General features: G+C 43.9%; 1 protein-coding gene across 2 annotated transcripts in view; it reads right to left on the bottom strand.

Annotated features, from left to right (window-relative positions):
- The window catches only part of WBP2 (WW domain binding protein 2), a 116,429-nt gene that overhangs the window by 31,378 nt on the left and 58,783 nt on the right, over window positions 1–26,268 (bottom strand). For both annotated transcript variants that reach the window (XM_063960574.1, XM_063960573.1), the window contains exons 3-5: window positions 10,241–10,376; window positions 8,625–8,717; window positions 6,066–6,197 (exon numbers count right to left, since the gene is read on the bottom strand). In XM_063960574.1, coding sequence (XP_063816644.1) covers window positions 6,066–6,197; window positions 8,625–8,717; window positions 10,241–10,376 — 361 coding nt within the window. The remainder of the gene's footprint in view (window positions 1–6,065; window positions 6,198–8,624; window positions 8,718–10,240; window positions 10,377–26,268) is intronic.

Below are 26,268 nucleotides of genomic sequence, written 5' to 3'. Positions count from 1 at the left end.
GTGGATGGAGCGAGACATGATGTCCCAGATGTGCTCAATTGGATTCAGGTCTGGGGAACGGGCGGGCCAGTCCATAGCATCAATGCCTTCGTCTTGCAGGAACTGCTGACACACTCCAGCCACATGAGGTCTAGCATTGTCTTGCATTAGGAGGAACCCAGGGCCAACCGCACCAGCATATGGTCTCACAAGGGGTCTGAGGATCTCATCTCGGTACCTAATGGCAGTCAGGCTACCTCTGGCGAGCACATGGAGGGCTGTGCGGCCCCCCAAAGAAATGCCACCCCACATCATTACTGACCCACTGCCAAACCGGTCATGCTGGAGGATGTTGCAGGCAGCAGAACGTTCTCCTTGGCGTCTCCAGACTCTGTCACATGTGCTCAGTGAGAACCTGCTTTCATCTGCGAAGAGCACAGGGCGCCAGTGGCGAATTTGCCAATCTTGGTGTTCTCTGGCAAATGCCAAACGTCCTGCACGGTGTTGGGTTATAAGCACAACCCCCACCTGTGGACGTCGGGCCCTCATACCACCCTCATGGAGTCTGTTTCTGATCGTTTGAGTAGACACATGCACATTTGTGGCTTGCTGGAGGTCATTTTGCAGGGCTCTGGCAGTGCTCCTCCTGTTCCTCCTTGCACAAAGGCGGAGGTAGCGGTCCTGCTGCTGGGTTGTTGCCCTCCTGCGGCCTCCTCCACGTCTCCTGATGTACTGGCCTGTCTCCTGGTAGCGCCTCCATGCTCTGGACACTACGCTGACAGACACAGCAAACCTTCTTGCCACAGCTCGCATTGATGTGCCATCCTGGATGAGCTGCACTACCTGAGCCACTTGTGTGGGTTGTAGACTCCATCTCATGCTACCACTAGAGTGAAAGCACCGCCAGCTTTCAAAAGTGACCAAAACATCAGCCAGAAAGCATAGGAGCTGAGAAGTGGTCTGTGGTGACCACCTGCAGAACAACTCCTTTATTGGGGGTGTCTTGCTAATTGCCTATAATTTCCACCTGTTGTCTATTCCATTTGCACAACAGCATGTGAAATTGATTGTCAATCAGTGTTGCTTCCTAAGTGGACAGTTTTATTTCACAGAAGTGTGACTGATTTGGAGTTACATTGTGTTGTTTAAGTGTTCCCTTTATTTTTTTGAGCAGTGTATATTGGTTGGCCAACACCAAAGGTTTCATGGCTCCTCCCACAGTGGCCTCTCTGTTATGCTCAAAGTTTATATGTTTTAAAAATCAGTAGCATGTTTGCCTCACAAGGCCGTAGATTAAGAACACAGAATATCAGAACAGCAAATGAAGTTTTAATTTCAAGAATCACTTTGATTATTATTACCAATTACTTATATAAGGCACACTTATTCAGCAAAGCATTACAGAGAATATTTGGCCATTCACACCAGTCCCTGCCGCAGTGGAGCTCACAATCTACATTCCCTGGAAGCGCTATTTGTATAACTATGTGTCAGTGCAAGCTGAAAGGTAAACAGAGAATGTTAATATAATTAAAATGTTTATGCTGTTTTCAGAACTAGTGGGTCTGGTCGTGCCTTGTGGGGGTCCGCAGTTCTTATTAGAGTGCCTTTGCGGGTGGGGAGGTGGATCCCTATCAGACTGCCCCGTCCTACTTTCCTTACCGCCTGGCACTGGTCACGCCTCCTTCTGTGGTCGGTGCCGCACATGTAAGCCAAAATTGCAATATGTCACTTCCAGTATTGCGCCCTTCCGGTCCTGGTTACCAAAGCATTTCGTAACGTTACACTTTGTCAAGGATGATTCGCTTGGCCATTGGGTCCATTTTTAAAATGTAAAAACTTTATTGTTCCCTAGTCTTAAAACCAGAAGGGAGTATAAAAAAAGCAGGAAGCACATTTTCAGTTTTGCAATGTATGAGTGAGAAAAAAATAATATATATATATATATATATATATATATACACATATATATACACACACACATACATACATACATACACACACACACACACACACACACTTTTTGTGTGTAGATGAAAAGTTATTATAAGGACACTTTTAATTCTGTATCTATATTTAGACCTCTCGGAGCAAATGTTTTAATTCAAATATCCATCGTGTTTCCGTTTTTTTAAAATAACTTTTTTGTTTATGCACTAATGCAGGGGTGGCCAACCAGTCAGAGACAAAGAGACAAAAAATCTTGTTAGGTATGTCAAAGAGCCGACATCATGCCGAAGGCACGTGTGTAAAAATGGGGTGTGGCCTTGTGCCTGCTAGGCCACACCCCTGGTATAAAATATAATGAAAATGCCAGATCCACATTAAATACATTTTAAAGCCAGATCCAACATAAAATACATTGAAATAGACACTTCCACATAAAATAATAAAAAAATCCAGATCCATATAACATATATTGAAACAGCCATATTCACATAATACACTTCAGCTCCTCCATGTGTTACGCCAGTCAGCACCCTCCTGTGTCACTCCAGCCAGCCCATGTGTGAATGTGTCAATCCAGCTAGTACCCTCCTGTGTCACTCCAGCCAGCTTCCCCATGTGTCACTCCAGCCAGCTCCTCCATGTGTTACGCCAGTCAGCACCCTCCTGTGTCACTCCAGCCAGCCCATGTGTGAATGTGTCACTCCTGCCTCCTGTGTCACTCCAGCCAGCTTTCACATGTGTCACTCCAGCCAGCTCCCCCATGTATCACTAATGCCAGCACCCTCTTTTATCACTCCAGTCAGCTCCGCCATTATGTCTCTCCTGCCAGGATCCTTCTGTGTCCCTCAAGTCAGAACCCCCTTGTGTCACTCCAGCCCACCCTCATATGTCACTACAGCCCAGTATCTGGCTCCCTCAGTTTTCAGTCACCATAGTGCTGCTGTGTGTCTAGCTGGAGTGCACCGGTTTCCAGGATCTGATGTGGTCAGGTGACTTTGAGTGTTGGGAGCCACATTTGAATAAAGAAAGAGCCGCATGAGGCTCAAGAGCCACGTGTTGGCCACAGCTGCACTAATGGTTATAGAAAATGGTCTGTATATTGAAAAAGATTTGCCATCAGTGATCCGATCACAGAAACTATGGGTTCTCGACAGACCATTTTCCACAACCATTAGTACATAAACAAAAGTTAATTAAAAAGGACACATTACTCATTTTACAGATATTGGACAATGTTGAATAGAAGCAATCGCACATATTTTGCACTTGTGATGTGAAGTCACTTTATACTTATATTAGATATGCAATTAGGTGTGAACACACCATGCATTATGTCACTAACCAAACAGATTTACCCAATGCACAGATCAATATTATCATGGAACAAATAGAATTCACAACTTTTTCTGGTTTAACAGGGAATTTTATTTAGAAACCAAAAGGGACCGCTATGGGCACACCAGTAGCCCCCAAATGGGAAGACAATAAAATATGGACCAATAATGTCTTCGGGAAAAAAATCTGATATATTGGCAATGGTGCATAGACAACTTATTTTCCATTTGGGAAGGCTAAGATAATGAATTGAAAACATATTTAAAATAAATGAACAACAATGATATTGGATTGGAATTCACAACCACCATGAGCTAAATAGAAGTGATATGTCTACATTTGAAGATATTTGTGGAAAATGGAAAAATCCACACAAGAACTCACACAAAAGAGGTAGACGGAAACATTATCTTACCACATAATAGTAATCATCACAGACAATGGGTAATAAATATTGCAGAGGGGCAGCTACGAAGAATTTGGAGAAACTGCAGCCAGGATGACACATTCCACAACCAGATCAAAGGCTTTATAAACAAATTTGGTAATAAGGGATACAATAGAGACACTTTAATAGACGAGATTTAGAAAGTCACATTTGGATAGAACAAAAATGATCAAGTATACCAGCCAAGACAATAACAATGAAAAAATGAATACAGCCTTTATTACTCAGTATTACTGAAATCATAAGGACATTGAAACAATATTTAGAAAACACTGGCACATACTACAGTTGGGCACGGAGCTTAAAACACTGCTTTCAGAAAAACCTTGCATCATTTATATATGGGCAAGGAACCTTAAACACGAACTTACAAGAAGCTACATCCCGACTAAAAGCACAATAGAGAAAACAAACACAAAAGGTTTTGTCCAAGTGCCTTAACTGCATCTGTTGCAAAAATGTCAAAGCGGAACAAACAAAATTCATTTTAGGTTTAAAATCAAACCAAACAAATAAAGAATACAGTATCAAACAATGACTAACATGTGACAGTAATTTATCTCCTGGAATGTCCCTGTGGACAACAATACATAGGAAAGATGAAAAGAAAATTGAAGATTCGTGTAGCAAAACACATCTATAACATCAAGAAAGGACTAACCACACAGAATGCATCAGAACATCTTCAAGAGAAACATCAGAATAATCCATCAGGCTTAAAATTCACAGACATCCAAAAAGTACACTCCCAACCAATGGAGAGGAGGAGATATGACAACAGAATTGAAAAAAACGGAAACACGATGGATATTTGAATGGAACAATAGTTATTTAGATTTAAAAGTTATTTACGTTCTTTTCCTTTTAAAAATGGACCCAGTGGCCAAACAAATCATCCTTGACAAAGTGCAACGTCACGAAACGCGTATAATGCTGAGACTGGAAGTGCAGAAAACCGGAAGTGACGCATCGTATCTTCTGGCCACATGAGCGGCGCCGGCCAGGGAAGCCGACCGCGAAAAGAGAAGGACCAGCACCAGAAAGGAAGGAAGGTAGGACAGGGGCAGTCAGATAGGGATCCACCTTTACACCGGCAAAAGCAAAGGCACTCTGATAAGAACTGCGAATACCCGCAAGGCACCAGCGAACCCACTACTTCTGAAAACAGCGTAAACATTTTAAATATATTAACGTTCTCTTTTTACTTTTCAGCTTTGCTCTGACACACAGTTATACAAATAATGCTCCCATACCCCATCACCAAATTGATTAATCTGGAGCAATTTAGCATACTACAGTGCAGTCTGCATATTTTAAATATAAAATCTATATTCCCTACCACATGTACACGCACACTCGTTCACACTAAGATTCATTTTTGTTGGGAGCCAATTAACCTACCAGTATATTTTTGGATTGTGGGAGGAAACCGGAGTACCCGAAGGAAAATAACGCAAGCAAACTCCACATAGTTAGGGCCATGGTGGGAATCGAACCCATGACCTCAGTGCTGTGAGGCAGTAATGGCAACCATTACAGTATCCTTGCTGCCCACCTTCAGCGATTAAAATTACAAAGAGTTTCAAAGATTACTATATTTTAAAAAATACACACAAATTGTAGACGATTAAAAAAATAAAAATAAATAAATAACAAAAAGGGTAAAACAGAAAAACAAGGTTCCAGGTTGCTTACGTATGAGGCCCAGACTCTTGCTGTTGGAAAGGTCACAGAATATTGATGCACACCTTAGTCTTGTGACTTCTTTCCAGGGAGTGAACACTGATTCAGCTAAAACCACATATTTTATTACTTCCAGTAAACTGCTCCTTGTCACACCCCCTACCTATGGGTTTTAACCATTCCAATACCATAATTAATTGTTTATGGGCTTGTAATGCAGGGTTTCCTGTCAAGTAAACAGGGGTTGCTTAATATAAGCTAGACTGCTTCAATATGCTGGGCAGCTTTATAGCTTTTGTCAGGAAAGATTTGTCTGACCAAATGCCCTTCTTAAGAAATTTCTCTTACCTTACTTCAAAAGGATTCGACACCTCCTTAGACTTAGGGATACAATTACTAAGCTTCTAAAACAGAGAATTGGTGGTGTTGCCCATAGCAACCAATCACATGCTATGATTTCTCTATTTCCTTATAGAAAAAGATAGACAACATCTGATTGGACCATTACACAGATTTACTAAGCATTGAGAAGTAAAATGTATTTTATTTTTACGTCACCTTATTTAAGCCCCAATTTTTTTCTAAAGTTCTAAGTAGAATTAGCCTTTAATGGTTTCAGATCTACAGACTATAAATCTATCAATTATTGCTGTAATTGTGAAGCACTTACCAGAAGGAGGTGGGGGAAACGCATACCCAGCAGGAGGAGGAGGATAGATCCCATTGGCTGCAGTTGGTGGATAGGCATATCCTCCGTTGGAGGTATATGGAAATGAACTAGCAGGAGGTTCTCCTCTTGAAGCTGGAGAGACAGAAGAAGATTTATGAGGAGATCTACTAAGGGTCAATTTTGACCAAATATACTGCTTAATGATTTACGACCATTTGCAATTTACCTAGTCTGCTGAATACAAGTGGCCATGTAAATATCCACTTTTTAAAATACCCCAAATATAAATATTGCACTTTACATCTCACAGTCGAAGAAATGATCTATCATAATTCCGCTAGGATGCAGGCAGGGCAGTGCCCAGGGGAATGCTTTCAAAAAGGAGGCGCGGCCAGTCGAAGAGGTGGCGCGAACCCACCAATGACACTAATGCAAGTGGTGCAGCCCCGTCAGCATCAAAATGGGGGCATACCCAGCTGTCGGCATCACTAATGGGGGTGTGCCCAGCGGGGACGTGCGGTGAGGTAAATGGCCCAGGAGGCACTGGCTAGTACCAGAGCCAGATAAAAAAAGAATATCAGCCCTAGGCCCAAATGTAATAGAGTGAGAGTTTCACAAAGGGAGAGATTTGGTAAGGTTTTGCAGTTTTTTTTAAGGTGGCAATCATTTACACTGCAAAACCAGGTTGATCTTGCTGTGTAAATGATTGCCACTTTAAGAAAAACCTGCAAAACCTTACCAAATCTCTCACTTTCTGAAACTCTCACTCTATTACATTTGGCCCCAAGAGTTCATGTGGGCATAATACAAAGATGCATCAGTATATATTGCTGGAAATTTGGTGACCTTTGATGAGAGATGTGTGGAGAAGATAGGCAGGGGAGGCACTGCTTCACCTGTCATAGCTTTTTGACTATGTAAATGATTACAATAATACAAAGAAGATATTTAGAATATATTCTTTGCATTTTTCATATACTTTATACAGTCAAAATGCTGGCGTACACTGGAGTATGACAGGAAAAGCTCTGCCTCACCTGCTCACCTCACCGCATGTCACTGGTGCCCAGCACATACAGAGGTGCAGGGCTTCCCCTAAGCTCTCCCTTTTATGTGAATAGATGCTGTGCGCATGTGCATGGCATCTAATTACATGGCAGCACGGCAGCGGGAAAGCTGTTTCATCAGGGGCGCCGGTAAAATTGCTGGTCACATTTTGCTCTTTAAAAATCAAGCAGGGCGTGGCACCCTGCTAAAAAAGCCTAGTGTGAACAGTAATAATCTCACTGATTTCAGACAGTCAGCGTTGCCTGAAAACCAGAGAGATGATCTAGATGTCCTATTCCTTTCAATGGATTTTAATGGATGCAGGAAGCCCATAGAAATGCACTGCAAATGTAAAAAATCTCCATCTGCTACAAGGCCCACACATATTCTGCATCCATGGTTCCCCTTGGTAATTAGGGCTTTTGCTGAACAGGCTAGAGATGGGGAACATTATGGCTGGGAACATAGTGCTGAATGTTCTCCTGTTATTGTCTAAGTTTAGTGGCGGTAGTGACTTTTTAGGGGAAGCCCATGCTTTTCGTCTCCCAGATTTTCCCACTATCAGCCAAGGCTTTGAGCACTAGAGAAGATTACACTTTGGGGGTTCATCAGAGACATCAAAAGTAAACAGAGCATAAATCAAATGACTAATATATCCATTACAGGTTTTGTACATTAACTAGCAGGAACGGTGGTAATCACTAGTGGCTTTCATGTTCAGCTGTTGGATCTTTCTTGCTCCAACTATAGCAACTGCTTGAGGAAGTGGACTTGGTCCCGAGAAATGTGTTGCTATTGAAGCAAGATGTATATACTTATCTTTATTCTTAATTTTAGACTTTATTTTGTATGGTTTTTAAACTGTTTATTAGAGGAAATAATTGTATGCTTTTTATTTTTGCTCATTTTTGTTGATACTGTAAACACTGGATTATTATTAGTTTATGCACTAATTCAGAGTTTTGTATTTTAAGACTTGAGATACATGTTAAACTTCTAATGAAGATTACTACTGGCTCATTAAACTGAGAAGAGTAAAAGCTGTTCTTCAGTAAGGTTCATAACCAGGCCACAACCTAAGTGACTATCTCAGTCATGTATAAGGATTATTGAACCCTAGGGTTTAGGAAGGCTTTAGCTACTGGTGATCAAGTTTGCACCAGAGATAACCAGTTAAAATACAGCATAGCAGCTTCGCCCATAATCACAAAGGCCACAGGCCCAGATGTAAGAGTGCTTGGACCTTGCCAAATACAGCTAATAGTGGGGGATACCATCACCACATATTGGGGTCTATTTATGAAGCAGTGAAAAGTGTGAAGTGAGCCAGTATAGAAGTATCCCATGGCAACCAATCAGTGTTGAGGTAACGTTTATAAAGTACATTCTATAAAATCACTTCTATAAAATCATACGTAGCAGCTGATTGGTTGCAATGGGCAACCTCTCCATACTTTTCACTGTTTCGTGTATAGACCCCATTATTAGAGGAGAGGAAGGGAAACTGCTTACCTTGAGAGGCCACTTGTAACATGTGCTGGCCAAATTCTATAGCTCCCCCAGCAGGAAAATTGAGTTTGAATGTGGCAGAGCCTTCCCAGCCACCTGCAGAAATAGGATAAAGAAGCTGTGAAATGACACTTACTGCTTTTCTTACAATTAATTTCTTTACAATTAGATGTGTGATGAGTAACCGTTCATGTCAACTCAGATATTGTATAAGCACGCAGCAGCAATGCAATGGGCTGTGTTATCTTTCCACTCACAGTAATAGAATAACTATTCAATGACTCTCCAAGAATTAAGCTGGTTACTTGTCACAGCTGATATCTAAGATAGAGCATTAATATGGAGACACAAAGCGCACTCTTAATAAGCTTTGTATTGCATGTATTTCATTATGATAAATGACAATTACATAAGTCCATCTAATATTAAAATAAAATGTAATCATCATAATTATCTAATGGCAAATAGGGTATGAGCACATTCATCCCTGTCTTGGCATGCAAAAGACATAATAAATACTAAACTATAAAACTAAATATGCGCTCACTTGTTACAATATAAACCTGGTATACCTGGTGCAAGTCTTATAGTGTAAGAGTTTGTATGGCTGAGGAAATTGATTATTGGAACATAAAGGAGTCTTTTCCTAAAAATAATGCATTATTGTTATTTGCAAGAATGAAGAATCTGTGGCACCATTACACTAAAGGGCCCTACACACTCGGCGATCCGCCGCCGAGCTGCCCAACGGCGGATATGGCCGACCCGGCGGTTGGGGGAGTGAAGTTTCTTCACTCCCCCCATCACCATAGCAGTGCATGCTAATATGGACGAGATTGTCCATATCGGCCTGCATGCATAAGTGACCCGGAACCAACGATTAACGAGCGCGGGGCCGCGCATTGTTAATCGCTGGTGCCTACACACTGCACGATATGAACGAGTTAGAGAACGTTCATATTGTGCAGTGAGATCTGTAAGTGTTCAGGGCCCATAAGTACTGCTCTACACTTCGTGAAAAAAATATACTTTTGTCTCTAACTTCAAACTGGATAGAAAATTTGAATGCAAATGGAAACCAATTGTCAAGGCTCACAATCCCATAATAACTACAGACACCACAACCCTTCATACAGCTCAAACCTTATGTCATAATAATATTCCTCTTGCCCTCTTCTTACCCTGACCTGCACCTCATATTGTCTAATGTGTACACTTCAAACACACACCCACAAGACTTCTCTGGCGCTGCTACTGACTGATGGGACTCACTACCACAGTCTCATCAGACTCATCCACAGCCTTCAAATCTTTTGACATTCTATAAAAACACATCTCTTTATTAGAGGTTACCTACTCCTCCTGTGCTGCCCAAACTAAGGAACCCTCACAACTATCACAGTCTCCACTGAGCCACCCTTACTCCTATTGTCTCAGCTGTGCCCTCTTGCAGTTAGAATGTAAACTCTCTCATAAGTAGTGCCCCTCTATTCTTTGTTTTCATACCTGCATTTATTGTGTTCACCTGGTATGTCCCTGTTTTATGTTTGCTCTGTTTGCTGTGCTGTGGAGAAGTATGGTACCTTACAATCAACAATAACAATAAATGTGCTTCCTACCACCAGGCTCCGCTCTCACACTGCCCTTGATAAAGTTGGCTCCAAAAACAGGTTGCTTGATCTCACAATCTTTCATCAGGTAGAAGGGCATCATAAATGACTGCATAGGGTCCCTTCCTTTGGAAATAAATATCACCTGCAGAATTAATTGTAACACCTCATTAGCAAGCTGTAATTGCAATTTAAGCATCCAGCACATGGCATATTCAAAACGTTCGCTAATTTACTATTGGCAGCAGCCAACTGTCAGAGCACCTGTTCAGGTTTCAGTGTGTTATGGATACTGACACTTAGGGGGCGCGTAAAGATTTGAATTCCCCCCTATCTCCCGTCTAAAGTGACGGGAGATAGAGGGGCGATATTCAAATGGCCCCCGTTATCGCCCCTATCGCGCCCAGTACAGTCGGGTTTAGGCGCGCAAAGCACCTAAACCCAACTAAACTAATGGGTGCGATCATGAAAAGACCCGTTTGGGCTCTCTTTAAGCCCAATTCAGCTCGCTACCCCAAGGGGTAACGAGCTAAAATGAACTTGTCGCGCCCATCTGCAGTAACATTAGAAATCTGCTGGTGGGCGCGATCACGGCCGGGTGGGGGAGAGCACATTTGAATCCGGCCCTTAGAATATGTTAAAGTAATATAATACTATAAACCACAGTAAAGGGCAATGAAGGCTATGGGCTCTATTTTCTAACTTTTTGACCTTAAATATGCTATTGTACATATTTCTTTACTAAATGTGGGAAGCTGTTACAATAATCTCTTCTCAATGTACCAGCATCAAGAATATGAATGTGACCTGTGAGAAAACTCCAAAACTTGCAACAAGTCACACCCTGACGTGTTCTGTCACACACTGAATTGGGAAAGGTATTCATATATGGAAGCTGCTGCAGACCTTAGGATTCCGGTCCTTGCGCTCTCATATTGCCTTAAGGTGCATACACACTGAGCGCTTTTCCCCCCTGCCCAGCAATGTCAGCAGGGGTGAACGGCTTTCCATAGCCGGACACTATGGAAAGCCGCCCACCCTGCCGCTCATGAAGCGGGAGCGCGCATCAGCGCTCATCGCCGGGGTATACACACTGGACGGTTTTGAGCTGAAAGCAGCTCAAAACACAAAAAGTGAGCTGCTTTCAGCTAAAAATCACCCAGTGTGTATGGGCCTTTAGACAGGACAATGTCCCTGTGTGACAAAGTGTGTTGGCGAGCAGCTTGGCACATTCTCAAGTTGCATCATATTTAGCACGAATTAAGATACTTTGTATCCTATTTTATCAAGTACAAGTTTTTAATGTGTTAAAAGGAAATTTTTAGAAACAGTGAGGCAGATGTATTAAGCCTGGAGAAGTGATAAAGTGGAAGGTGGTAACACACCAGTCAGCTCCTAACTGTCATTTGTCAAACCCAACCTGTAACATGGTAGTTAGGAGCTTTTTGACTGGTATTTTATCTCTGTCCACTTTATCACTTCTCCAGGTTTAATACATCTGCCCCAAAATATTTATATGCACTATGAAGTTCCCGCTTTTCCTTTTGCAAGTATTTGAAACAAGAAGATGAAAGTAATAAAAGGGAAGCCACAGTCCTTATTACTCCAGTCTTACCAGTCTCTTTACTACACAGTGCAGACCGCCTGCAAAAAAGTTTTGTGTTGTTTCAGAGTAGCTCAAAACCTACTCTGCGCTTGCGATCAATTCAGACTATTCAGTTCTGGATTTGACGTCACACACCCGCCCAGCGTTTGCCCAGCCACGCCTGCGTTTTTCCGAACACTCCCTGAAAACGGTCAGTTGCCACCCAGAAACGCCTTCTGGGTGTCAATCACTCTGCGACAACCAGTGCGACTGAAATGCATCACTAGACCCTGTGCAAAACTACATCGTTCGTTGTGCCCGTACGTTGTGCGTACGCATTGCGCTGCATACGCAGAACTGCCATTTTTTAGCCTGATCGTTGCGCTGTGAACAAATGCAGCTAGCGATCAACTCGGAATGACCCCCATAGTCCTCGCTATAGTATTGTTACTCATTTCCTCAGTATAGCCAATACTTACCATTAGAATATCACTGTAGCAGCTGAGCAAGACAAAGCAACCTCCATTCCAGAGAAATCCACAGAAAATAGCCCTAATGTGCCGAGACATATTTGAGTACTAGAAGAAGTGGGAGAGATTGGAGAAAAGACCAACCTTATTGGGTGATAAGATTCCAAACGTTGGGGAGAAGTTTAGTATGAGAGTCATTAAAAGTGGGAAATGAGGGGGTTTCATGTTGAATAGTACGATACAGTTCTAGAACAGTCGAAACAAGGTTACGATGAAGATTTTGTAGTGCTCTCCGGGAAGGCCTTCTTCTGGTCCTAGAGTTTTCCGGAGAGGCAGATGTTTAATGGTAAAACTGAATGCTTCCTTAGTTATTTCAGTGTCCAAATGAGCCTAGTAGGAGGCAGTCAACTGAAGGAGGTTGGTACCTCTGAGAAGACTAGAACGAGATCAAAGTCAACTAAAGAATCACTATAAAGATCACGATAGAAGTCCTGAAACAGTGTAAGTATATATTTGCAAGTGGTAGACGGGATGCTTGCTACCTACAATATAATTCAGTTTATGCATAGGTTTTGCCATTTGGTCAAGAAGACGCTCCTGCTTTTTTCCCCAATAACAACATTGGAGTTTACTAAGGGATAGTGAAATAATAAGATTTTAAACCTACCGGTAAATCTTTTTCTTCTAGTCTGTAGAGGATGCTGGGGACTCCGTAAGGACCATGGGGTATAGACGGGCTCCGCAGGAGACATGGGCACTTTAAGACCTTTTAATGGGCGTGAACTGGCTCCTCCCTCTATGCCCCTCCTCCAGGCCTCAGTTATAGGAACTGTGCCCAGAGGAGACGGACATTTCCAGGAAAGGATTTTGTTAATTAATGGTGAGATACATACCAGCTCACACCACAAACACACCGTACAACCTGGGATATAACTAAACCAGTTAACAGTATGAACAAATAAGATCAGCAACAGCTTGATCTGAACTGCAACACAACCCTTGTGTAGACTTATCAATAACTATGTACAAGTACTGCAGATTTATTCCGCACTGGGACTGGCGCCCAGCATCCTCTACGGACTAGGAGAAAAAGATTTACCGGTAGGTTTAAAATCTTATTTTCTCTTACGTCCTAGAGGATGCTGGGGACTCCGTAAGGACCATGGGGTTTATGGTATCCGGACTCCAGGTCGACAACAAAAAGGTCGACACCAATTGGTCGACACACCTTAGGTCGACATGGACAAAAGGTCGACGGGAACAAGGTCGACATGGAAAAAGGTCGACATGAGTTTTTCACAATTTTTTTTTCTTTTTTGGAACCTTTTCATACTTAACGATCCACGTGGACTACGATTGGAACGGTAATCTGTGCCGAGCGAAGCGAAGGCACCATGCCCGAAGCATGGCGAGTGAAGCAAGCCATGCGAGGGGACGCGGTGCACTAATTGGGGTTCCCGGTCACTCTACGAAGAAAACAACACAAAAACCCCATAAAAAACTCATGTCGACCTTTTTCCATGTCGACCTTGTTCCTGTCGACCTCTTGTCCATGTCGAACCTTTTGTCCATGTCGACCTAAGGTGTGTCGACCAATTGGCGTTGACCTAAGGTGTGTCGACCTGGAGTCCCAGACCCGGGGTTTATACTAAAGCTCCAGACAGGGCGGGAGAGTGCGAATGACTCTGCAGCACCGATTGAGCAAAAGAGAGGTCCTCATCAGCCAGGGTATCAAACTTATAGAATTTTGCAAAAGTGTTTGAACCCGACCAAGTAGCTGCTCGGCAAAGCTGTAACGCCGAGACGCCTCGGGCAGCCGCCCAAGAAGAGCCCACCTTCCTAGTGGAATGGGCCTTTACCGAATTTGGTAACGGCAATCCAGCCGTAGAATGAGCCTGCTGAATCGTGTTACAGATCCAGCGTGCGATAGTCTGCTTGGAAGCAGGAGCGCCAACCTTGTTGGCTGCATATAGGATAAACAGAGCCTCCGTTTTCCTAATACAAGCCGTTCTGGCTACATAGATTTTTAAAGCCCTGACTACATCAAGGTACTTGGAATCCTCCAAGACATCCGTAGCCACCGGCACTACAATAGGTTGGTTCATGTGAAACGACGAAACCACCTTAGGTAGAAATTGCGGACAAGTTCTCAATTCCGCTCTATCCGCATGGAAAATCAGATAGGGGCTCTTGTAAGATAAGGCCGCCAATTCTGACACCCGCCTTGCAGATGCCAAGGCCAATAACATGACCACTTTCCAAGTGAGAAATTTTAACTCAACAGTTTTAAGTGGTTCAAACCAATGTGATTTAAGGAACTGTAACACCACGTTAAGGTCCCACGGTGCCACTGGGGGCAAAAAGGAGGTTGGATGTGCAGTACTCCCTTCACAAAAGTCTGCACTTCTGGAAGAGAGGCCTATTCCTTCTGAAAAAAAATATTGATAAGGCCGAAATCTGCACCTTAATGCAGCCTAACTTTAGGCCCATATCCAGCCCTGCCTGTAGAAAATGGAGAAAACGACCCAGCTGAAAAACCTCCGTAGGAGCATTCTTGGATTCACACCAAGACACATACTTCCTCCAGATACTGTGATAATGCTTCGCCGTTACCTCCTTCCTAGCTTTATTTAGAGTAGGGATGACCTCTCCTGGAATACCTTTCCTAGCTAGGATTTGGTGTTCAACCGCCATGCCGTCAAACGTAACCGCGGTAAGTCTTGGAACATACACGGCCCCTGTTGTAACAGGTCCTCTCTTAGAGGAAGAGGCCAAGGATCTTCTGTGAGCATTTCCTGAAGATCCGGATACCAGGCCCTTCGAGGCCAGTCTGGAACAATGAGTATCGTTTGAACTCTTGTTCCTCTTATGATCCTCAATATCTTTGGGATGAGTGGAAGTGGAGGGAACACATAGACCGACTGATACACCCACGGTGTCACTAGTGTGTCTACTGCTATTGCTTGAGGGTCCCTTGACCTGGAACAATACGTCCGAAGCTTTTTGTTGAGGCGTGACGCCATCATGTCTATTTGAGGGAGTCCCCAACCATTTGTCACTTCTGCAAAGACCTCTTAATGAAGCCCCCACTCTCCTGGATGGAGATCGTGTCTGCTGAGGAAGTCTGTTTCCCAGTTGTCCACTCCCGGGATGAAAACAGCTGACAGAGCGCTTACATGATTTTCCGCCCAGCGGAGAATCCTGGTAGCCTCCGCCATCGCTGCTCTGCTTCTTGTTCTGCCCTGGCGGTTTACATGCGCCACGGCTGTGATGTTGTCTGACTGGATCAGTACCGGTAGGTTGCGAAGAAGATGCTCCGCCTGTCTCAGGCCGTTGTATATGGCCCTCAATTTCAGCACATTTATGTGCAGACAAGCCTCCTGGCTTGACCATATTCCCTGAAAATTTTTTCCTTGTGTGACTGCTCCCCAGCCTCGGAGGCTCGCGTCCGTGGTCACCAGAACCCAATCCTGGATTCCGAACGTGCGACCCTCTAGGAGGTGAGCACTGTGGAGCCACCACAGGAGAGATATCCTGGCCCTGGGGGACAGGCTTATCATCCGATGCATTTGGAGATGGGACCCTGACCATTTGTCCAGTAGGTCCCACTGAAATGTTCTTGCATGGAACCTGCCAAACGGAATGGCCTCGTAGGCCGCCACCATCTTTCCCAACACCCGAGTGCATTGATGAATCGACACTCTTTTTGGTTTCAGCAGATCCCTGACCATGTTCTGGAGTTCCAGAGCTTTTTCCATTGGGAGAAAAACCCTCTGCCGTTCCGTGTCCAGAATCATGCCCAAAAACGACAGTCGAGTTGTCGGCATCAACTGCGACTTTGGCAAATTTAATAGCCAGCCGTGTTGTTGTAGTACCCTCAGAGAGAGTGCCACGCTTTTCAGTAACTGGTCTCTTGATCTCGCCTTTATCAGGAGATCGTCCAAGTACGGGATAATTGTGACACCTTGCTTGCGCAGGAGCACCATAATTTCCGGCATTACCTTGGTGAAAATCCTCGGGGCTGTGGAAAGCCCAAACGGCAACGTCTGAAATTGGTAATGACAATCCTGCACAGCGAATCTCAGGAACGCCTGATGAGGAGGATATATGGGGACATGAAGGTATGCATCCTTTATGTCTAGTGACACCATAAAATCCCCCCCATCCAGACTGGAAATCACTGCCCGGAGAGATTCCATCTTGAATTTGAATCTTTTCAAATACAGGTTTAGGGATTTTAGGTTCAGAATTGGTCTGACCGAGCCGTCTGGCTTCGGGACCACAAATAGAGTTGAATAAAACCCTTTTCCCTGTTGCAACAGGGGAACCGTGATAATCACTTGCTGTTGACACAGCTTTTGTATCGCAGCTGAAACTATTTCTCTCTCTGGGGGCGGGATGTACTAAAGCAAAAATGCGGTAAAACCCCCGAAAACGGGGGTTTTACCGCATTTTCATATTTACTAAGACCCTACCGCAGCGTTTTCGGCGTCCAGGGTTTCGCCATCTCTGGATGGCGAAACCCTATAGAAGCCTATGGGCTTCTTTTCGCCGACCGCCGCAACCCGCCGACACCGTCGACCCCCGCCGCAGACGCCGACCCCCCTTCCCCCTGGCTTACCTTCCTCCAGGCTGCCCTGGACCCGGAAGGTAGTGTCCTCCTCCCCCTAGCAACGCAGCCGGACGTCCTTCCGGCTGCAGGGGGGAGGAGGTGGTGCCGGGGGCAGCCTGCTGCTGCTTCCCGGCATCTAGCCAGTGTGGGGACCCCGGGGAGGTGACGGAGACCCCCAGCAGACCACCTAACAGGTATCGCGGGGGGCCTCCGTCACCGCATCGCGATGTTGATCGCATATGTTAGTACATATGCGATCAACATCGCTGCGGTAACCGGCGAGGGGCGGCGATGTATGTTAATACATCCCGCCCTGGGAGAGAAGCTGGTAAGGCCGATTTTAAAAATCGGTGTGGAGGCACGTCTTCGAACTCCAGTCTGTATCCTTGGGTTACAATTTCTAGCACAGCGGAGCCCCAGCGTCATGCGGTGGATTTGGTAGAGGCCGGAGAGGACTTCTGCTCCTGGGAACTAGCCGCAGCTGGTGTTCTTTTCCCTCTACCCTTGCCTCTGGCGAGGAAGGATGATCCACGTCCCTTTCTGAATTTATGAGACCGAAAGGACTGCATCTGGTATGGAGGCGTTTTCTTTTGCTGTGGGGGAACAAAAGGCAAAAAAGAAGACTTACCCGCGGTAGCTGTGGAAACCAGGTCAGCGAGACCGTCCCCAAACAAAAGTTCACCCTTGTAAGGCAAGGCCTCCATAAGCCTCTTGGAGTCAGCATCACCAGTCCATTGACGGATCCACAACGCCCTCCTAGCTGAAATTGCCATGGCATTGGCCCTTGATCCCAAGAGGCCAATATCTCTCGCAGCCTCCCTTAGGTATAACGCTGCGTCCTTGATGTGACCCAATGTCAACAATACACTCTCCCTGTCGAGGGTGTCCATGTCAGATGACAAGTTATCTGCCCATCCTGCAATCGCGCTACTTACCCATGCCGACGCTACCGCCGGTCTGAGCAGGGTTCCCGTAGTCGCATAATTCGATTTCAAGGTAGTTTCCTGCCCGCGATTCGCAGGATCCTTTAGTGTCGCCGTGTCCGGAGACGGTAGGGCCACCTTTTTGGATAAACGCGTTAAAGCCTTATCTACTGATAAAGCTAAATATTTATCGTATATAAAACACTTTAAGAGGTCTAAGAACACTGTACGCTATCTACGTAAGAAGTACCGTAAGGGTACGCAAGTTGCGTAACGATCGCTCAACCGTAGTCGAGACGCTCAAGCGTCACGTTCGCTTACGGCCCAGAGATCACAGGCAGGCACGCTATTGGCTGCCGACTAACGTAATGATTCGCTATAGCGTAGCGGACGCTCGGGACCACGAGGAGATCACCAGCGGTGCAGACGCTTATAACGTTAAACCTTTATATTTATACCTTTAACAACGAAATATACAGTAAACCTTAGTGTGGTGACAGAGTGTAAGTGCAACCTGGTGTAACCTGATTAACTACAAAGCTGCTTGAGCGTCACCGACGCTCAGGGAATACTTAACACTATAAGAAATACACAGATACCTGGGCTTAGGGTCCAAAACCTATTATATGTATTATGACTATTATACTTGCAAAAGAATCACAGTACAAAGCATACACTACAATATAACATAGACTAACTAACCAGATAACTACACAGGAAATACAATACAATACAATTAAGGGAAAAATACGGGAGAAATAGAAGAGAGAGAGAGAGAGAGAGAGAGAAATGGCTCACAATAACATCAAGACAATATGATTGCGGAGAAACACTTACGCACAAGGGGAAACGATCGCATGCGCCTCGATATCAGCAATGAGAACCGTTGAAGAGAGAGTGTACTGGATACGGTCGGCCTGCCTATTTATGCCCCACACACAATACAATTCAATGGTCCCTACAATCTCATTGTTCATTGGACACAGGAATTCGGCTTCGCATTATAACAAAAGGTCATAGGTTGATTCATACAGGTGGGCTGTGACTGTTTCCAACTGTCCAGGTGGGTGGGATACTGGGGTTCCCGCCGCATGACTAAGTAAGAACAAATAATAGTAAATGGACATAAACTTCTTATGTCCATAACTATTCGCACGAGCGATTAATCCGCTCCAAACCAACACCGGAATATTGCTATTTAAATACTCTTCCGATGGGTACCAAACACTACTGTATGACCCCTGTTAGACCCTTCGTACAATACAAAGAGGGATCTCTCTGTTCAGGAACATGCTATGTTAACTAAACTTTCAGTATCTATCAAAGGGACCATGATCTACAAAATACATTATTAGTGAAAATATGTAACGAATGAGTCGCACGCTACGATTACATAAACTCTACTGTAAATACGCATACCGTGCGCCTGCGGGTGCCCGCGACTGTGAGTATGTGCACGTACGGGAGAGCGTACGCATGCGCAGCGCGGACCAGTATGAGGTGCAAATATGGCAGTGTGTGTAGAGATATTTTTCTGACTTTGACAGTCCACCCTTTGGCAGTCAATAATAACTGCCACCTTCTAAAACATTTCAAAAGGAGAAAAATATATGTCAGGGGTTAATTCATTTCCATGGTTGGGTAAGGGAGGAGAGAGGAGTAGGTGGGAAGAGGGTATGACCTAGTGAGATAGCAGAAGCATGTGTGTATGAGTCCATGTTTGGGGGGTCATGTATCATCGTGCCGTACGTGTTGTAAATCAAGCTTCGAGGTATTGCGAAGTATACATTTGAATTCCTTCTTATCCCGTATTAAGGGTCTGTGGATGGGCTGTCAAACTCTACCGAGCTCATTTCGGCTTTCAGTTGTAAAAAAATGGGGAAGCACATTTTAGTTGATGATACATGAATAGGGGAGGTATGTGGTTGCTGATATCTGTGCCTGTATTCCCTATCGACTATGTGTGTTATTACCTGAGGGTTGTAGAGATGAAGATAAAGAACACTTATGGAAAATGCAGTGGTATTCTATGTCAGGTTAATGTACATCTGTCGGTTGAAGTTTTGTTCGGTATCAGTTGAAAGTCGTGTTCTTTGCGCTGTTTTGCCCATTAGGTGCGAGCAAAAAGCTTTGTCAATGCCAATAGATTTACAAAAAATGTTGGGCTAGCGTAAGTTTAAGAATTCTAGGGAAACTGGGGATCCATGGCAAAGTTCATCAAATGTCCGTATCTAAAGTGGTCAAAACTTCTTCTTTGGTCAATCCGTTGTCTGTATATCGTCTCGTCAACTTCCTCGTCCAAGTGGGTCTTTTTATCTTGGAGAAAAACCAGAAAAACAGGTAAAAGAAACGGACCGTATAATCGCATTTTCATTACATCATTGTTTCTACTGTTGGGTCATAAATCAAATCCAGGTTAATTACAGTTTCCTCACTCCTCAAACTCATCACTCTTGTACTCTGTTTGCACTTCATTAAAGCCTGACCGCATCTAAATATCAATCCAATCGATATGACAACACCTAAGATACATAGGAGAAACTTCCCAACATCCATTATGACTCCTTGAGCCCAGTCTCCTAAACCCGAGAACCAATTTCGCGGGTTCAACCATGACACCCAACCAGTCAGCTCATTACCTACAGCAGCAAGAGTGAGATTGTGTTTTCGGCGAAATTCCCACTTCAATTGGAGAATATCGTCCATCTTTTGGTCTATGACCTCGACCGGATCCTCGGTGCTATTCGTGATATACGTGCAACACTTCACGCCATACTGTGTTGCCAATGTAACACAATATCCGCCTGTCACTGCTGTGAGGTAATTAAGAACCATTCTATGCTGCACCAGTTCTGTTTTATAAGCTTGAAGTTCCCTTCCAGTATATCTAAACGTGTCATCATACATTTCAGTGATATTATCTAACAAATTTGCGAGCGCAGAGATGTATCTATAATTCATCACTCCTCGAGCGGTGCGAGTGAAATCTAACGCCACCAGAACCTGAATCCCGGTGGATCAGATCAGAGGCCGGATGCTCTAACCTTTCTGTCAGTTGCCTTTTAACAATGTGCTCGTAATGAGTGTGAGTATAAGGAGCTTGGGCACCACGGTGTATGTCTTTCATTTTGTCATGTGACACAGTCATTACTTCAGGCAATACTTTTCCAATATAACACAATCCTTCAGAGTTTGGGGCAAGCCACTTGTACGCCTTTCTCCCGCATATGAAATATGCATCATCGGGGAGAACATATGGGACGGAGTAGGACATAACCATATTACACACCTTCCATGTGAAATCTCCTGACCCTAATTCTTCCATCTGCTTAGTACACGTATCAGGTTGTACGATATGTGCACAGTATCCTGGTGATACTTCTCCAACTCTCGTAATCCTATTTCCTAAGGTGTACCTATACCGGAAAGATTTTCCTCTACTGGCTATGTGGCGTACAAGTTCTGTATCTGTAGGCATTCTATCTGCTCTACACGAAAAGGTCATGGTGTGGTTACTCCATGACACTTCCCAATTTCCCGGCTTTCTGGGATTGGAGATGTTGAAACATAATAGGGACCTATCCACGTGGTATTGGTGGAGCTTCAAACTAGGAGGGCTGGAGATGTTAAACCTCCTGTCCACCGGTCTCCCACCACTTAACTCAAGTACCTCCCCTAACGTTAAAGGAAATGGTACTAGCCCTGATTTGCTATGACCTTGAGGTACTTGAGAGCATACCCAACAATCTGTTTTGTTTAACACACTACCCACTAAGGAGTGATAGTTACTCAATGGATGCCGGTCCATATGGATATTAAAACTGGATTGGCATTTCTCAATGCACCCATCCTCAATGACATTGTTACAGAGCCTACAGATACAGTTTTCTTCAGCCAACAATCCTTAAAAGAAAAATGTTTACAGATAACATGCTGCTGGATCGTTTCCGGTACTCGCCTTTGCTTGGTGATTGGGTTGCTATTGGAAATTTACACCTCCGTCTCAGTCATCAGAACCTTTCTGGATCCTTTCTCGACCTCACTGGTACTCTCACCGAAACAGACTGCTCTGGTCAACATCAGGGTCAACATGAAAATCCATATCACAGTCTCTTGGGGCAAGTCCATCTTACAGGAGGAGAAAAGAAGAAATTTGTAAAGGGGGTATAAGAAAACAGTTTGTGGGGGAGAGAACTTGTTACGATAATAAGTTCTCTAGTCTTGTAGTTCTTCTTGTTCTGCTGTCATCTCAAAGGTGCTATCTCTCAGTCTTCCAAACGAACATTCTGGTGATGCAATATTCCTTCCTAACCAGCGATCTTTCTGTAAGGAGCAAAAATCTGGCATTACCATTGGTCCAACTGAGGGGTGACATACCATCTTTAAACCATGAAAACATGAGTGAGAAGAGAGAGAAAACGAAAAAAAAAACAAAAAGAGATAGAGAACAATTCATATGCATATATATTTTACATAACTCGACAATAACCATCAATAGGAAAAGAGAAACAAAGCATTTTTAAAACATTGTCAGCATTAAGAAAACATTGTCAGATTATCAGGATGTCATATCTACGTGTCAAATGGTTTCCTTGAGCAGTCCCTCCCCACCAGCACCTGCATTACTCCACTGTCTGTATCTGGCCAGAATACATTGTGGCGGATAGGTCATGCTGGGGTTTGGTAGACTTCTGCAAGGACCAAGCGGATATGCAATGTTTGAATTCTTACCAATAATCGTCAGAGATGGGGATAGAAAAAGAAACATTTCACAGATACATTTACAACTTTTCACCCGGTCATTCCTGTGTCTTTAGTGAATGACCTCCCAATTTATTAACCGTTACCTCAGGCTTACCATCAGTCCTAATAATCACCTTTCCTGACTATATCTCATGGGTGTGGGCCAAAATTCTTCCTGTCTGATCTCTGATTATAATGGTGTGTGTTATAATTTTGCTCATTTCTTGGTCTAGGGGGTCTGACTTTATGTGGGTTATTACAGTTGCTGGCATAATGCCCTTCTCTTCTACAATGATAACAAATCCTTGGCTTTCTCCATGTGCTAGGGGCCTGGGATTCCGGTCGACTTGATGCATCCTCTAGTGCTTGGATGTTCAGTGCCATCAACCGCTCTCCCTGCGCTTCCCTGGTTCTTTGGATATTTCGGTCATGCTCGATAGCGGACTCTCTTAATGCCGCCACCGAGATACCTCTCCAATGTGGTATGGAAGTTTGTACCCTAATTTTTAGTGTGTCTTTTAAGTTGTTCATTAATACGGACACAGCTACCTCTCTGTGGTGTACATTAGTTTCAATGTCATCTATACCAGTGTACCTAGCCATATCCTGCAGAGCCCGGTGAAAATACTCTGATGCGGATTCACCTTCTTTTTGTTTTATTGTAAAGATTTTATTCCACTTTACTACTGTAGGAAAATATTCTTTCAACTGTAGATTGATTCTTTTTACATTATCTTGGTTATACTCGTTTGTTAGTGGCACTTCCTCATCTAGCTTACAATCAGCGATAAATTTCAATGAATCAACATCGGGGGGTAAACATGCCCTCAAAACTGTCCTCCAATCTTTGTTATTTGGCTCTGCAGTGTGTCCTAGCACTCTAATGTATCTTTGACAAGCAACTAAGTCTTTCCTGGGATCAGGAAATTCAGACAGAATTGTTCTTAATTCTGTTCGGGAAAAAGGGCAGTACATGGCGATGTTCCTGACGGGGGTGACTCCTGAAGAGTCAGTTTTCCCATTTGGTACTGCAATTACCCTGACAGGATTAAGTCCAGTAACGTCATTCTGAATTGATTCTACAATATGAGGTACATTTGTTTGTGCGTAATGTATAATACCATACGTACCTGTGGACACGACCTCACCTGACCCTCCGTTAGGGGGTTTGATTACAGTCTTTACCGATTTGGTCGTGTCCACCTGGATGTCTTGTGTGATGGCTGCTGGAAAAGGTGCCGACATCGTTCTGGGCTCGCTTTCTTGTTGGTGTTCCTGAGGAAAGTTTAACATGGGGTGCGACTTGCATGGGTTAATAGTTGTACATTTAACACTTTCATTTTTATAAACCTTATTACATTTTACACTTTCATTCTTAACACAGTTACTAAGTGCATTTTTATCACACCCCATTGTGCCTTTCTCCGCAACCATAATTCTCTCCCTTGCCATGTCTCTCCTCTCAAGATGAAAGTTAGGTATGTAAGTTACATTTCTCTGCATATCACTTTCCTGTAGCCATATCTGCAAACAATCATCATTTTTAACTCGTTGTTTCCAGGATTTTATGAGACCGATCCTCCGCCTTAAATTATGCAACACTTCTAAGTCAAAACTACCTATCCCGGGAAATGGTGCCTTATCCCCCGCAGTCATTCGTGTCCATTCATCACAAAAGGTCTCAGTGTGGGGACCATACCTCCTCCACATTACTAACCGAGCAGACCCTCGGGGTCTGCAAGCCTCTGGAGTCTGAATCCTGACCTCCGACCGTCTCTGTATTGTGCACTTGGCTGCCATTGTGGACCTTTCTAACACAGAAAAACTTCCTAAAATGCACCAAACACAGAACTTCGTTGGAAATCCTTAAAGCTCTTCCACTGAACTTCTTCTGCTCCGGGTATCTCCGGTCCGCCTTCTAGCAGACACGTGTAGCCGTTGCAGGCCCTATCTTTAGAGATTTTCCTGAGAAAATTCCCTTCCTTTTTCTTTACACAAATCACGCTTGCATGTGCTCCCTACAACACGTATGAGGGCAAGATATACGACCTCATATCACGTTGCGTTATTGGTCACACATACAACCGTGCGGTCCAATCGTACCACTTATAGACACTTGTTGCCCATAAATGGTAGGATCATTGGAGTCTCCCTACTGTGCTCCAAAACAGCCAGAGCGTAACACAACGAAAACTTTATCACACTCTGTTGCACGTTTTCACTTCAGGCCGTGCTCATAGATCACACAGATCACAAGGTCCACAAAGCGGGATTTAATACCGTTTTATCACATAGACCACAAAGTCCACAAAGCGGGATTCAATACACTCATACCGTTTTCAACCCACTATCATTCTTATAGTTTTCTGATCAGAAAAAAAAATAATTTCCCGTAGTCTGATAGCTCTCCCCAGAGGTGTTGCAGTAAAGTAAGGTATTTAAACTAAGTTTTGGAAAGCTGAAATCAATTTGTGCTATTTATCGCTTTGCGTTATTTACCGTGTTGCTCTACTTATCGCCTGTTGTTTGAGTTACGTGGGCGTACCCAGACGCTCCGTTGCGTAATATACGCTGCGTGCGTCGGCCTTTGGATTGCGTACGCAAGTCTTTGTTAGAGACACGTGTACGCAAAGCAAAGATCCACCGTAACACAATTTATACTTTTATCAATGTAGATGATCCTTGATCATCTACCACACACCACACTGACTTCGCCTTATCTCCCAGGCAAAAACTGTGTGTTTGTCTACACTTTAACTATATTACCTCTATTCTTAAACTATGAAATAACGGCAAATCTCTTTTAGCACGTTTATCAACTATAAACCTGGCAAACAGGAGAGTGATATACGAAAATACACAAATGGAAAAGAAATGCAGATATATATGTGTGCGTGCGTGTGTACGCAAGACAGAAAAATAAACAGTTTTAAAAGACACTAGCGTTTTGCTCTTACCTCCGGTTCCCGGATTCCTTCAGCACCCTTTACCTAAGCGAAGCAGACGCTTATCCCGTCAGCACTACGAGGGATACAACCTCCCGCCCTTTGCTGATGGATAATGTCTGCTGATCTACCTAGTGCAGATATGTGAAGGACTGGACGAGCCCGCAATTGATAAAGCTAAATATTTATCGTATATAAAACACTTTAAGAGGTCTAAGAACACTGTACGCTATCTACGTAAGAAGTACCGTAAGGGTACGCAAGTTGCGTAACGATCGCTCAACCGTAGTCGAGACGCTCAAGCGTCACGTTCGCTTACGGCCCAGAGATCACAGGCAGGCACGCTATTGTCTGCCGACTAACGTAATGATTCGCTATAGCGTAGCGGACGCTCGGGACCACGAGGAGATCACCAGCGGTGCAGACGCTTATAACGTTAAACCTTTATATTTATACCTTTAACAACGAAATATACAGTAAACCTTAGTGTGGTGACAGAGTGTAAGTGCAACCTGGTGTAACCTGATTAACTACAAAGCTGCTTGAGCGTCACCGACGCTCAGGGAATACTTAACACTATAAGAAATACACAGATACCTGGGCTTAGGGTCCAAAACCTATTATATGTATTATGACTATTATACTTGCAAAAGAATCACAGTACAAAGCATACACTACAATATAACATAGACTAACTAACCAGATAACTACACAGGAAATACAATACAATACAATTAAGGGAAAAATACGGGAGAAATA

The sequence above is a fragment of the Pseudophryne corroboree genome, chromosome 3 (genome assembly GCF_028390025.1).
Source record: "Pseudophryne corroboree isolate aPseCor3 chromosome 3, aPseCor3.hap2, whole genome shotgun sequence".
Taxonomy (NCBI): Eukaryota; Metazoa; Chordata; class Amphibia; order Anura; family Myobatrachidae; genus Pseudophryne; species Pseudophryne corroboree.
This window is presented reverse-complemented; position numbering and strand designations above follow the sequence as displayed.